The sequence below is a fragment of the Cervus canadensis genome, chromosome 6 (genome assembly GCF_019320065.1).
Source record: "Cervus canadensis isolate Bull #8, Minnesota chromosome 6, ASM1932006v1, whole genome shotgun sequence".
In the NCBI taxonomy this organism is placed as follows: domain Eukaryota; kingdom Metazoa; phylum Chordata; class Mammalia; order Artiodactyla; family Cervidae; genus Cervus; species Cervus canadensis.
The window spans coordinates 77,021,826-77,035,597 of record NC_057391.1 but is presented as its reverse complement, the minus strand read 5'-3'; the positions used below and the strand labels follow the sequence as shown (position 1 = coordinate 77,035,597).

The window sequence follows — 13,772 nt, the reverse complement described above, 5'->3', positions numbered from 1 at the left end:
AAAGGTTGGGAACAGATGAAATAATCACTATCACAAGATTGGTTACCAAATGAAGGTCCACTCACCCAATGAGGATGCTGTTGAAAACACTTGGGAGATGCACAAAACATGTTATGTTCATGATATTGTGAATGAAGTACCACAAGGTGCAGAAAGTGTCCAATATGCTAGCAATTGTGACAAAATAGATACAGAACTTTGAAAATGTGTAACTGTCTCTGCAAGGAGATAGAAGTAGTTGAAGAACTAGAGGCTGGCAGACAGGGTGGGAAGATTTACTTCTGATGAGAGAGCTTTTCGTACTTCTTGAACTTTGTACCTGTGTATGTATTACATATTCTTAAAATATAAATACACATTTTGAAAAGTAAGTTATTAAGGAGTATGTACAGTATGATCCAGTTTCTGTTTAAAAAGGATGTGCATGTGTACATTTATACCAAAAAGAAACATTCAAAAGGATAACAATATCTGTCTCCAGTAGTAGGATTATGGGGCAGAATTTGTCTTTTTTTCCCCCTAATATTTCTACCATACACTTCTGAGGCTCTCATAATAATTACAACAAAAGTGTAATTTTTTTCTCCCAAGTCTCTATCACCAAAGTCCCAGCAGGAGATGACAAAGCAGGTCAAATCCAGAGTGAGCACTCCAAGTTCAGCTCAGTAGTGACATTTGCAAACAAAACATGTATTAAATGATAGTCCCTGTTTGGGGGCGGGATGAGGAGAAGGAAGCTGAAGGTTTGGTAAGGTGAACAAACCTCATGTTGCTTACCAGCTGTCTGAAGTCTCTGGACAAATGCACAGAAAATTCAGTCCCACTACCTCAAACATGTCCCCAGGCAGCTTCTTCCTTTGGGATCAGTGAACTTGGGTCACAGTGAATGGAGTGCCTAGCATGCGTATCTACATCACTAGACAAGCAGATGGCCTGGTTACTTGCTCTATGAGGTCCCACAAGGTTGTCCTCACCTAGTTCTGGGAAGGATGGCAACAATCTTAACATCACCTGTCCAGTCCTGCCCCAACTCTCGGTGAGGCAAGACCCTCTCTTGCTCCACATTGAGAATAGCTCCTCTGAGTCCTTCCTCACTGCGTGAAGACCAAAGAGAGACCCTGTCAATTTGAACTGGTTCTGCAGGCCACCTCTGACCTCATCTTCATTCTTCAGATCCTAATGAGCAGCCTGCCAACTCACAAACTTTCTGGGATGGAGGCTTGGGAAGGGGAGAGGTTTGCGCGTTTGCCTGTACTGTGTGTACATGGTTTTGAGTTGGGGTCATGTGAAACCATTTTCACATGGAAGAAAGGAAGAGAACAGACAGAAGGATATGGTTGAGGTTGGGGAGAATGTGGCAGCAATAACAGTTTTTTCCCGTTTCCCTTCTCCAGAGGGTGAGCTACAGGCAAGCAGCTGCTAGCCCCTGGATATTTCTAGCACCTTCTTGCAGACCCCATTGGAAGTCTTTGAGGAACTGTGTGAATATAACCTGTGCTGCTGGCTTCTGGACCCTGAGCAGTGATTGGATCCTGCAGTGCTGAAGCCTCTGATTAAATAAATAACCCATAATTAACGTTGTGTTTCCTTTCATTCTCTACCTATAATTGTGACTCTTTCCCAAAGCTGGGGATGCAGTGAGGAATGCTTGGTGGATTGTTGGGATACACACTGGCCCATCAGCAAGTAGAGTGAACAACACACAGAAATAACTGCTAGGTCTCAGTTGCCTTTTCTACCACTAGAGAGTCAAGTGCTAGGGACCATTTTTCAACTAGGGCTAAATAACAAAAGGTGGCCCATGTACCATCATTGGCATCACCAGGGCTTGTCACACACACACTGTCCTGCTAAGATCCCCTGGAGAAGGAAATGACAACTCCCTCCAGTATTCTTGCCTGGGAAATGCCATGGACAGGGGAGCCTGGCAGGCTACAATCCACAGGGTCACAAAAGAATCGAACATGACTTAGTGACTAAACAACAACAACTATCCAATATAATATTGAATTGGTCAAAAATTTCATTCCATAACATCTTATGGAAAATCCCGAATGAAACCTTTGGCCAATCCAGTACTTTTTAGGGCAGCAACTAACTGCAGAGAAGTTAACAGCTGAAACTCTAGAGTCAGACAGACTCAGTTCAAATCCTAGCTATGCCACTTAAGACCATGCAACCTTGGACAAGTTTTCTGTTTCTCAGGTTCCTTATCCATCAAATGGGAATAGCAGGGTAATTACATGAAAGAAATGAGATTATACATGTAAAGATCTGAGGAGAATGCATTTAATAAATGCTCACTATTAACATTATTGCATCTGTATATATTTTAATTTGTACAGTATTGTCTCACTGATCACACAAAAAATACATGAAAGTGCTTTGAAAATCTTAAAGCATCATATAAATTAAAGGTGTCATTGGTAATAATCTCCTATGACTATTTCTCAACTCTTCCATCTCCTTGAAGACCGGGACTACATCCTTCGTCCCAGGGCATATTGCACAATGACAGGCAAACAAGAAGCCCTCAGTAAATGTTTCTTATTTGACTGAAGCTACATGGCATCGCAAAAAGAGCATAAGTATCTGGAGCCTAGGCTGGGATAAAATGAGTTTAAGGCAGGAGAACCAGTCTGCAGTCATCATTCACTCAGTCAACAAATATTTGTTGAACGCATTCTACGTGCTAGATACTGAGTCCAGATAATTTCATCAAAAAGGGGCTTACAGGTTCCCACCCAGCCAAGTCCCTGGGCAGTCTCCACAATCCCAGCCTACTCTAAAAGCACAAAGGCGCAACCAGCATTGTACATCACTGGACAAGTGGCCCATTGCTCTGGGGGAAGCCCCATCCTGCCTGGCTGTAAGCAACTCTGACTGAGGGTTGGGGGAGGGAGTAAAAGTGAGGCAGTGGGCTGCTTCCAACAGAAGTGACAGGGACTGCTGCCTGTTCATTTATTTTTATTCACACTTAACTTCATCCACAGTTCAGTCTCCCAGTCTACACAATGCTCTGTCCCCTAGACGTCATCTCTCCCTCCCCCCAGTCCTATGTGGTCAGTCCTTGGCCCACTCTACCCTGACTTCTGCAGTCACAGCTGCCTGCTGGGCGGGAGTCTGGGGGAATGGTATGTGTGGTCACCAGCGGGCACTGAGAGTGGGTTTCAATGGCATGTGAATCCTGGCAGAGTCTCAGATCCCCAAGGGGGAGAGGAGAAAGCACAGAACGAGACAACGAGGGAGGGAGGGAGGCAGGGGCTGAGGGTTCTTGGGGGTGGGGAGCGGGCATTGTGTGTGTGTGTGCAGAAATCCAGTGTACAAATTCTCGGACTCTGTGGGCTTAGCCGATGCTTCTGGTGTCTGTCTGGCTCCTGGATTCATCACAGTTGCTGTGAGATGCTCCAGTCTGTGAAGAAGCTGTGGAGGGGTCCAGCCCATGGGCTCCATGCCTGACGCCTCGGGGAGGGTCCACCTGCCGGCTCTGCCTCTTGTCAGGAGCGCTGGCCCAAGTCGAAGCTGTAATGGCACTCCCAACCTGTGACAGTCCTCTCCGGCTGTTCCCGCCAAAGCCGGGTCTCTTTCAGCAGCTGCCCCTCCTGAAAGGAGGCTGTCTTCCACTGTCGGGGCAGCCCACCAGATTCCAAACCCGCAGGTCTCCTTCCATGCGCAAAGAGAGTAGATAAGGAGATGAGGGGTAATAGGAGGAGGAAGTGAGGAGAAAGGAACAGAACCCAGGGAGGGTCTCTCCACCACGCGGTGCTTGGATGTCCCGGGCCAGGCGCGGCTCTAGAAAGGTGTTCTGGTTACATGGCTTCCTTCTCTCTCTGGGAGCATCTGCTGAGCTTCATCTCCGTCAGCTGGATATATCGAATCACATTGGTGTCTGTGAGGAGAGAAATACACCTTAGGGAGCAGCTGGTGAAGGGACTGGTGGGTCTACAGGGGATCAGACCAAAGCTGCATCTGCAGATCACGGACAGGCCAGGCTCTCTCAGCCAAGGTCCAGGGTGACCGAGAAGGCACCCGGAGTGCAGTTCCTCTCCTTCTCTGCCTCCATGGGGACAGGTCCCCGTGCCCCAGAGGACAGATGGGAAGGAGAGGACAGGAGCGAGAATTTCTTCCCTTATTTCTGTGCAGCAGCAATCCCGGTGGTCCTCAGTCAGCTCAGTGAGTTGAGACTTTTAGTTCAGAGTTAGCTACTGTTTAACCTCAGGCAACCTACCAGTTTCTTTGCGTCTCCTGTCTTGTCTTGCAAGAAACAACCTCCATTTTTGAGTGTCTACTTTGGGTCATGTTTTTAACTTTCATTGTCTCAATGAGCCCTCATTCGAATCCTGTAAGGTATGTCTCATCATCCTGACTGTGATGAAAATTAAAACCGAAGAGATCAAGTCAGATGCCCAAGGAGATAACACATAGTCACTGCACCTGACTCCAAAGGCTGCCTCTCCCAGGGACTGTAAAACCTTCCTCATAAAACTGCTGAGAGGATCAAAATAGATGTCTAAAAGCACTCAATCGAAATGATCAGTAAATATTGACTGATTGTAATTTTTTTTTAATTGGAGAGTTTAAAAGGACTTGTGCTTCATTGTCCAATTTTGCTCTTCTAGGCAACTACCTGACCACAAATAGAAGAATTTCCAATTCCAATCCTTAAGTTAGTGAGTGGGAAAGGACACACCAGAATATAAGAGTTTCAGGGCTGCCTGAGATGTCTACTTCCAGGAGTAGAAAGGAATGCTGTCTAATATTCCAAAATGCCAGGCAGGGCATTCAGAACAGTATTGACATATAGCATGTACTCAAGAAAATTCTGTTGAATGAGTCTCATTCTTGGTCCTCAAGTTGCTTATAGTGTAGTGGGAGGAACACAAATTATATACAGAAAACAAATCAACAACGTATAAAGATATTAGTGTTCTTAAAAAAAAAGAAAAAAGTATATTGGGTATTTGTAAATTCATTCTAGCAAGATTCCTTGGAAGGAGAATTGCATTTTTAAAAAATCAGCCATGTGAACAACCATGGCAACAGCAAGTCAAAGTCAAGGTTTAAAACATGCCTCCTCAGAGAGGGTGTTCCTGACCACCCGGTCTGCAATAGCACCCACTTTAGTCTTTATCCTTTGACTCTGCTTTATTTTCTTTATAGCACTCACTACGATTAAACATTACATTACCAATCTGTCTGTTTACTGTCCGTCTTCTTCCATTATAACACAGACTCCTTGAAGGCATCATCTTTGAGCATCATTCCCTGCTATTTGCCCAGCACTTGGAAGAGTTCTTGGCCCTGCTTCAGTATATATCTGTGGCATGAATGAATGGTGGGGCTGGTGGCCATGACTTAAGTGAATGGTACAGATAATGCATACTCTGTTATCTGGGATCTGCCTGGAGGAGCATTCTTCCTGGAAGAATGTTGGGCTTACCCTCCAAATTATCCATTTGTATTCTGTCTCATCAACCAGAATGTGAACTCCTCACGTATAGGGACTGCATCTTCTTATCAACATCCCTGGCAGCCAGCACAAATCTTGGCACATAGTAAGAATGCAATATGGATTCAATGAATAAGTAAAGAGGGCTGGATTCTGGGCTGGAAAAATGAAGAAATCCATATCCTATCTAAACAGAAGAGGTGCCCAAACTCCTTGGAACTCAGATCTCAAAGGCACAGACTCTATGTGCTCTGCTTCTTCCAAGACCTAGCACTCACCTGGCCCCTCACTTGCCATTTCTACCCCTGCCTGGCCCTGCCAGCCAGAAAAAGCTGACCTTCGAGGTGAGATGGTCTGGGAGCTGACCCTGGGGGGTTGTAGGTGAAAACAGCAATTGCCGCCTTACCTGTTGGCTGTCGGGTTCTTGCCTCTTTCAGGTAGTAGAGTGCTTTGTCGTAGTCTCCAAGGTGGTAGAAGGCCACACCGGACCGGTAAAGGGCCTTGAAATTCTCCCCTTCTTTCTTCAGGACTTTGAGGCAGTACTCCTTGACTCGCTCATAGTTCACCAGCTCAGCCTGGAGCAGGCAGGCTGCAGAGGAAGGGAGCAAAAAGGGAAGGTGCCATCAACACAACAGCGGCAGCCTCTGAATGTCTCTCTTTGGTTCTTCCTCTCGGAGCAGTAAAGGTATATATACTACAGGTGCCCGGGCTTTACAGTGGGCTCTATGCCATGGAATTTGTCATCAAATGATCCTGGGTTCTAGGATGTAGTTTCACCATCAACAAGTGGTGTATCCTTCAATGAGCAAGTTACCTGGCCTTATATTATGGGTTGAGTTGTGCTCCCCGCTGAGGCTGGCCAGTGCCTACGTGGGGCCCCTTCTGTCATCTCTGAGTAAACCGTCTCCCCTGGAAGCTTTCTCTCACCAGCCATCAGTCACAGGGCCAGGGTCAGGGTGAGGAAGCCTGCACCTGGAGACTGAGCGCCTCCTTATATATTGTGCCCCGGGTGCGGGGGTGCTCATTTGCCTCACCCTAATCCCAGCCCTTCTGAGCTTCCTTGGCCTCCATTCTACCACTCAAGCATTTAGCAAGCATTGACAGAAGACAAAAAGATGTGTTATACATACTGCAGGAATGTTTCAAAAGGGTGGTGTGGGGAGTAGGGCACCTTCTTCAAAGCAAATAAAAGCAGAGACTTGGGAGGTCAAACTGCTGCTTCCTGCCAAGATCTGACTGGTGGGATGGGGGAGGCTGCTGATGCCCTGGTCCTTTGCACTAAGGTTTCTCCCACAGTGGAAGAACCATCCTCTGGATAGAGGCAAGTCACAGATTTTGATCTTTAGGGGGTCTAACTAGAGCTGTTTTGATTCCCTAAATAACTTCCCAGGGATCTGAACTGCTGATTAAGAGGCCAGATCTTTCGTCAAGCAGTTTGGACCAAAAAAAAACCCCAAAAAACCCCAAACGAGAAACATCCTCCTTTGCAGACTGAGTGGAAGGTGTGAGAACCAGGAAATGTAAGAGAAGCAATCCAGATCTGGAAGCTGCCCCGCCAGGTCCCACCAGCCCCAAGGCAGAAAGTCAGACTTGTTGACGGAAGCAGCAGGCTGCTCATCCCGTGGGCGTGGGTGGGTCCATCGTGCCAAGCTGATGCCACCGGCACACTCCCCTCTCCTCCCTCAGCCGTGGAGTCAAGGCCCCTCTGCCCCCTGCCTGCCCCCTGCCCTGCCCCCATGCTGCTGGAGTCTGTCTTGGCGCTCACACAGCTCTGCGGATGGAGTTCTGTCAAAAGCCTTGAACCTCACTGGCTGCTTGCTCCCTGCGTGGGACTTGGCTCCAAGCGCTGCCCCCAGGGCTACAGGGGTGCCTATCCGAAACGTCTCTGTGTCCCAACTTATGTCCTCTGTTCTCTGCTGAGAGTCTTCTTCCTGTCCAACCCTCCATTCTCAAACAGACACTTCTGTCTGCTGACCCGAGCAGTCAAGGCAGAGGACCTTTGTTTCTTTCAAAAACAGGTTTTGAATGTCTAAAGCTGGGGGGGAAGCAAAAAGGCCTGAAAACGGGAAGTCCTTCCCCTCCCCCACCTTGAGCAAAAGAATGATAGCAATCAATTTCCAGGTCTCATTCGGTGAAAATGTCTGGAATTCCCCTGCTGATCGGGTGTGGGCTGTGAGACCTGGCTGTGGACCAGGGTCCAGGCCGTGTGGGAGGTGGGGCCAGGCAGGTTACAGCGGGCGGAGGCCCTACCAGCACTAGAGGCAGAGCCCAGGAAGACGGAGGAATCTGGGGTGAGCTCTAATTCAAACGGGCTGCTTTTCCAAACGCCTGGATGGAGATGGGGAATCCAGGTAAGAAAGGGTGGCAGGCCAGAGCTCTTAAGAAGACCGAGGGTGGAGGAGGTAAGACAGTCTGGACTGTACTCAGCCCTTCCTACAGGTAATTTTTAGGCACCCCTCTTGTTTGGGTGGGGAGTTATCTGGGGTGCATATAACAAGCCCATGGGGTAAGTAAGATGAGATGTTGGTAGGCACATCTTAGAGTTGAAGAAGTTAAGAAAGACAGGTTGACTAGCAGTCTCTTGAAGTCCCATCCACATTCCTCTGCCCACTACCCAGGGCCTAGGGGCTACAGGAGACCCTCAGAATAGGTCTAAGGGTCTACTGTCCCACTGCTTTTACTTCCTCTCAATTATTAATCCCTTACCCTATGTCAGAAGTGGTACTCATCTTTTCATCTTCACATCAACTCTAGGAGACAGGTTCTATGTTATGCTTCTTTTACTGATGATGAAATCCAGTTCCAGAGAAATTAAGTAACCTGCTGGAGGTGGCAGAATTGTGATATCCTCCCACTTCCACCTGGCTCCCAAGACCATGCTCTTGTCTCAGGTATCTGTGGGTCTGCGTGCGAAGCCCTTAGAAACCACATCACTTGGTAAAAGACAGGGCACCTGTGTAAACTGGCCTCCTCTGTGTCCTAGGGTCAACAAAACAAAAAATGATGCCTAACTTCACAGAGTACTGTATAGGGCGCTGGGATGAGGTGATGAACCTAACACTCCACTCCATCCTTGAGCTGATACACTGCAGTGGAAAGCAGATGGTACATTATCTCAAATACTCCCATGTGCCAAGGGCTATGAAAGAGAAGTGATGAGTAGGAGCCTACTGAGGGGGGAGGGGCCCTAAACCAATATCAAGTGTCATGGAAGGGCTTCTTGGAAGAAGTGGTGTTTAAGCTGGGTTCCAAAGGTTGAGTGTTTCTCAACTTCAGCACTATCAATATTTTATTTTTTGTTAGTGGGGTGGGGGTGGGGAAATGTCCTGTGCATTGCTGGATGTTTAGCTACATCCTTGTGTTCTACCAACTAGATGCCAGTTGAAACAAGCAAAAAAATAAATATCTCCAGATATCACCAAATGTCCCCTGGGAGGGGCAGGACCACCCTTGTGTGAGAACCACTGATCTAGGTGGAAAGAAGAAGCTTTCTATAGGGAACAGAGCTTCCCTGGTTACTCAGATGGCAAAGAATCTGCCTGTAATACAGGAGACCCAGGTTTGGTTCCTGGGTTGGGAAGATCCCCTGGAGAAGGGAATGGCAACCCACTCCAGCATTACTGCCTGGAAAATTTCATGGATTTTTCATGGAAAAATTCCATATAGCCTGGCAAGCTACAGTCCATGGGTTTGCAAAGAGTTGGACACTACTGAGCGATTAACACACACATATGGAAGAGAGAGACAAAGAGAGGGGAAAGTAAAGGAAAGATAGGAAGGGAAGCAGGGAGAGAGGGAGGGAGGGAGGCAGGAAGAAAGAAAGACTGATTACACCTATTTGAGGAGCTTTGAGAAGCCATGCCCAGCTGGAGCAGAAAGACTGAAGGGAAGGGTAAAAGGGAATAAAGCTAGAAAAGCAAGATGATACCAGGACACATGGAACCTTCTGGTTCATGTTGAGGATCTGGGACTTTATTCTTAAGGCAAGAGTGTATTTGAATGATGAAATGATGGTGACTAGGTTGACCCAAATGGAGGCAGAAAGGCAGGAGAAAAGGATTAATGTAAGTGGCATCCAGGAGTTAGAAATGACTAGCATTAGGAACACCCTGAAATATATTTCCTCTGCTGTTACACTCATGTGCTTAGAGCCCTTTATCCCAGGAGATTTTAGACTGCCATTTTGGATTCACTGATGATCCATGAAAAGTTTTCTTCCACATTGTAGCAACTTGATCTCTGTTTGAATTAAGGTTTAAGATAACAAGTCTCTGTGCTCCACTATACAGCAGGGATCAATATGCTAAAGAGTGCTGGGCTGAGAATCATAAGAGTTGGATTCTAGAGTCACTTTTACCACTAGCCAACATTACGCAGATCACTTTCCCTTTCTGGGCCTCAGTTTCCTACCTGTAAAACAAAGACTCCACTTCATTGAGTAATCTCTGCCATGCATTTCCATCTAACAGCTTATGAATATAAACACTCGCCACCTAACAGAAGGATGAAATTGTCTCATTGGTTCCTCTTCCAAAGGAATTCTGTTCTGTTACTTTGGGTAGGCATATTCTGTTGGCAATGACCATCAGAACTGGTGGGAAGTGAAAGAAAGGGCTTGTCTAACACAATTCCGCCACTTCCCTGTGGAGGTTTGTTTGGGCACAGAGATTGGATGATGTTCGGATGTGGTCTTCCCAAGCCAAAATTCTGAATTTTTTTCCTGCAGGATTTTTCCCTGCAGGGAGTGAGTGCTGCCCCTGCTGGCCAGTCTCTGCAGAGGAGAGGGTGGACCTGGGAAGGCAGGTCTCAGGCTGGATGGAAAGGGGGCTTGTCCTTGCCTGTGGCCTCGGTGTATATTTGGATCTGAAGATGCAGTTATTAGGCGGGTAGGGAGGCAGGTGGAGATGGGCCTGGGCTCCCAGACCACCTTATCTATTGATAGAAGCCCTTTTGAAAGAAGTATTTTGAACTTTCTGGTTTGGGGTCTTCTGACAAGTTTGAATAAATGCAGCATCCTGGAATTAGCCAAGCAGGGAAGAATTAAGACAAGCTTCCCTTCATACTTGGAAAGGAGTGCCTTCCCTGAGCCTAAGCTGGTGCCAGCAGAGGTGGCTGGTGCAACTTACAAGAGAGAGGTAAAACTGGAGGACAAGAACTGGGGCTGTGAATCCTGTTACGCCCCCCATGTGGAGATGCCTCTTCCACTGCCAACCTTGGGGAGTTAGGGTATGGTTTTATGGAAAGAGCTTGGCAGGCTTTCTTAGCTCCATAGAGGAATCTGCAGTAGGAGCATGTTAGAGAATCAGGAACTTGAAGAACCCTTTTGTACAAGCGCTCACACACTCAGACAGAGGAAATCATAAGTTAGATGTTGCCCAAGGTAACCACACCAAGACCTCTGGCTAAAACATGTCAGGCTCTCTTGGCTCCGACACTTGTTTTGCTTCTGTTTTTCCTGGTGCATGCAGGGCATGGTGACAGCCTGGGCAAAATGCCACTTGTTGGCATGACATGAAGGGAAACTAGATGGGAGGCGGAAGACCAAGTTCATGGAGCCATTGGTTTTCTTCTGACAGTTGATTCACTGCTGTTTGCCCTTACCTGCTGGACAAGAGGGGAGCATGGGCTGGATGGGAGGAAAGAAAAGACCTACCAAGGTCCGGGAGTGAGGAGGAGGAGCCCACTCCCCAAGGCTGCTTTGCCATTAGGAGTTGAATTGTGTCCTCCCTACAAGGTATGTTGGGAGTCCTAATCCTCAACACCCCAGAATGTGATCCCACATGGAGAGAGGGTCTTTACAGAAGTGCTCAGTCACTTCAGTCATGTCCGACTCTTTGCAACCCCATGGAATGCAGTCCACCAGGCTCCTCTGTCCTTGGGATTCTCCAGGCAAGCACACTGGAGTGGGTTGCCATTTCCTTTGGCAACCTTCTTACAGAGATAGTCAAGTCAAAATGAGGTCAGCGGGATGGACCCTAATTCAATATGATTTATAAAAAGGAGAAATCTGGACACAGAGACAGACCCACACAGGAGAGATGATGTGAAGAGATATGGGGAGAAAATGGTCACCTACAAGCCAAGGAATGCTGGAGGCCACCAGAACCTGAAAGAGAGGCCTCGAACAGATTCTCCCTCGCAGCTCTTGGAAGGAACCAACCCTACCAACACCTTAGTCTTGGACAACTAGCCTCCGGAACCGTGAGACAACACATCTCTGTTATTTTAAGCCACACAGTTTGTGGCCTTTTACGATGGCGGCCTTAGGAGACTAATACACCTTGCTGGTCTCTTCTTTTGGAAGGGGGCCTGAAAAGTGGCTATTACATTCCTCAGGGAAATTTTCCCAAACCAAACGATCTGACCTATTTTCAAATTGATTTCAAGGGGCGTTGGCATAGCAGTCAAGTGGAAAGAGCTTGGATCTGGGGAGAGGTGACACTCAGGACATTTCACAGCTGGTCTAGGTCACGACCACTCTGAACAGGCTCAGGGGACTGTGCCAGTCCTGGCTGCAGATTAGGGTGGCATCTGGAGACAGAGTTCCAGGCTGGAGTCCAAGCTCCAACACGGGCTAGCCCAGGCCCTCGGGCAGGTTACTTCATCTCCCTCGGCCTCCTTCTCATGCGTTAAATGCAGATAATAATACCTATTTTGCAGGAACTCCTGTGATGATAAAATGAGGTAATTAATGTATGTTATATGCCTCACACAGCGCCCGGCACAAAAACCGATTGTCATAAACGTTCGTTCTTTAGGAAATCACTGGTCAAATGTGGTTTCCCCAGCAACATGTATGTTAATCAGAGAAAATTTCCATTCCAAATCCTGCACAGAGAGTGCAGGAAACTACAGCTTAATTTAAAGCAGATTTTCAAGAATAGGTCAGACACATTTTGGAAAGTAATTTAGAGGGTCTTCCTTAGCATCTTGATTCCTTTTTCAAAAAGAAATTGAGGTGAAGCTGACAAAATATTTTGTTGGTTTCGGGTGTATAACCTGGTGATTTGATACTTATATACACTGCAAAGTGACAGAGGGTCTTTCTATGGCATAGCAATGGAAATTTAGTGTGTGCAGTGAAATGATGGATATTTTTACTTATTAGACTTCATACCCAGGACTGCTACAACCCACCCAACTTCACCTTTCCATAAAAGTGCTGATTTTCCTCTCAGTGTACATGAATACTTGAACTCAAGAGTTCTGGAAACAACGCTCTTCCCTTGATTCTTTTTTTCCTTTTTGGACATTTATGTTGCCTCTACATTTTAGATACTGAAGTAGCTTTATGACAAATATACTCATGGAGGTTTTGTTTATGGTAAATATAACCTATAATCCCAGGGTTATAATTACTAGGTCAGGGTGTGTGACTGTGTGGCCTTTGCCACGTAACACACAGATCTTTCCCCTCGACAGTGGCTGTTGAGTTAAAGCTTTGGGCCCTCCCAAACGCCTAGGAATCTTCATTTCAGAAATCATCTGTTTGGCTTGCTTTTAAGTCACTGGATTGTGAGGAGGGCAAAGAAGACAGCTGGGAGGAGATGGGCCATCTCCAGTTTGCACAAAGAGATGTCTACTTTCTAAGGGGTACAAAGAATTTAAGAGCAGACCTGAGTTACTAGGGTGGAATCCTGTAATGCACATTTTTTTTTTCTTTTTTTTATGCTGACTACTCCTGGCCAGTTGTGTGGCCTTAGAAAGTGACTGGCCCTCTCTGAGACTCAGTTTCCTTGTCTCTGAAATAAAGATGGTGACTCTGTCAACCTCACCGGTCTGTTCTGAGGATGAAGTGAGAAAGTGCACCACACAGCTGGGTGCAATGTTGTGCGTGCTCAGTCGTGTCCGACTCTTTGCAACCCTGTGGACTGCGGCCCGCCAGGCTCCGCTGTCCATGAGATTTTCTAGGCAAAAATACCTGAGCGGGTTGCCATTTCCTACTCCAGGGGATCTTCCCGACCCAGGGGCCGAAGCCCTCCCCTCCTGCGTCTCCTGCACTGCAGGCGGATTCTTTACCCACTGAGCCATGAAGGAAGCCTGGGCACAGGGCCAGACCCATGGCACATGCTCGTGGACATGAGCTGATTCAAAGATCAGCCAAAAATGCTCCACCCACAAACCTGTGCAGCAAAGGCAGAGCCCAACCCCGATTTCTCATTTTTTGTTTCCTGGTCTCGGATGTATATAAAGTCACACTTGACTCAAACATTTCCCATATCTAAGTTTGATGCTTAGTTTTACTTACCGGTTTCCTTTTTGAAAGTGTGTTTGGGGGGGAGGTGGGTGGGTATACGCAGAAAGCATAATAAAGGCAGCTTTG

At 47.1% G+C, this 13,772-nt stretch overlaps 1 protein-coding gene across 1 annotated transcript in view; it reads right to left on the bottom strand.

Annotated features, from left to right (window-relative positions):
* Positions 1-2,273: 2,273 nt before the first annotated feature.
* Positions 2,274-13,772, bottom strand: part of TTC9 (tetratricopeptide repeat domain 9) — a 32,037-nt gene continuing 20,538 nt past the window's right edge. The window contains exons 2-3 of the mRNA XM_043472425.1: positions 5,856-6,038; positions 2,274-3,889 (exon numbers count right to left, since the gene is read on the bottom strand). Of these exons, the coding sequence (XP_043328360.1) occupies positions 3,810-3,889; positions 5,856-6,038 (263 nt within the window). The 3' untranslated portion in view covers positions 2,274-3,809. The remainder of the gene's footprint in view (positions 3,890-5,855; positions 6,039-13,772) is intronic.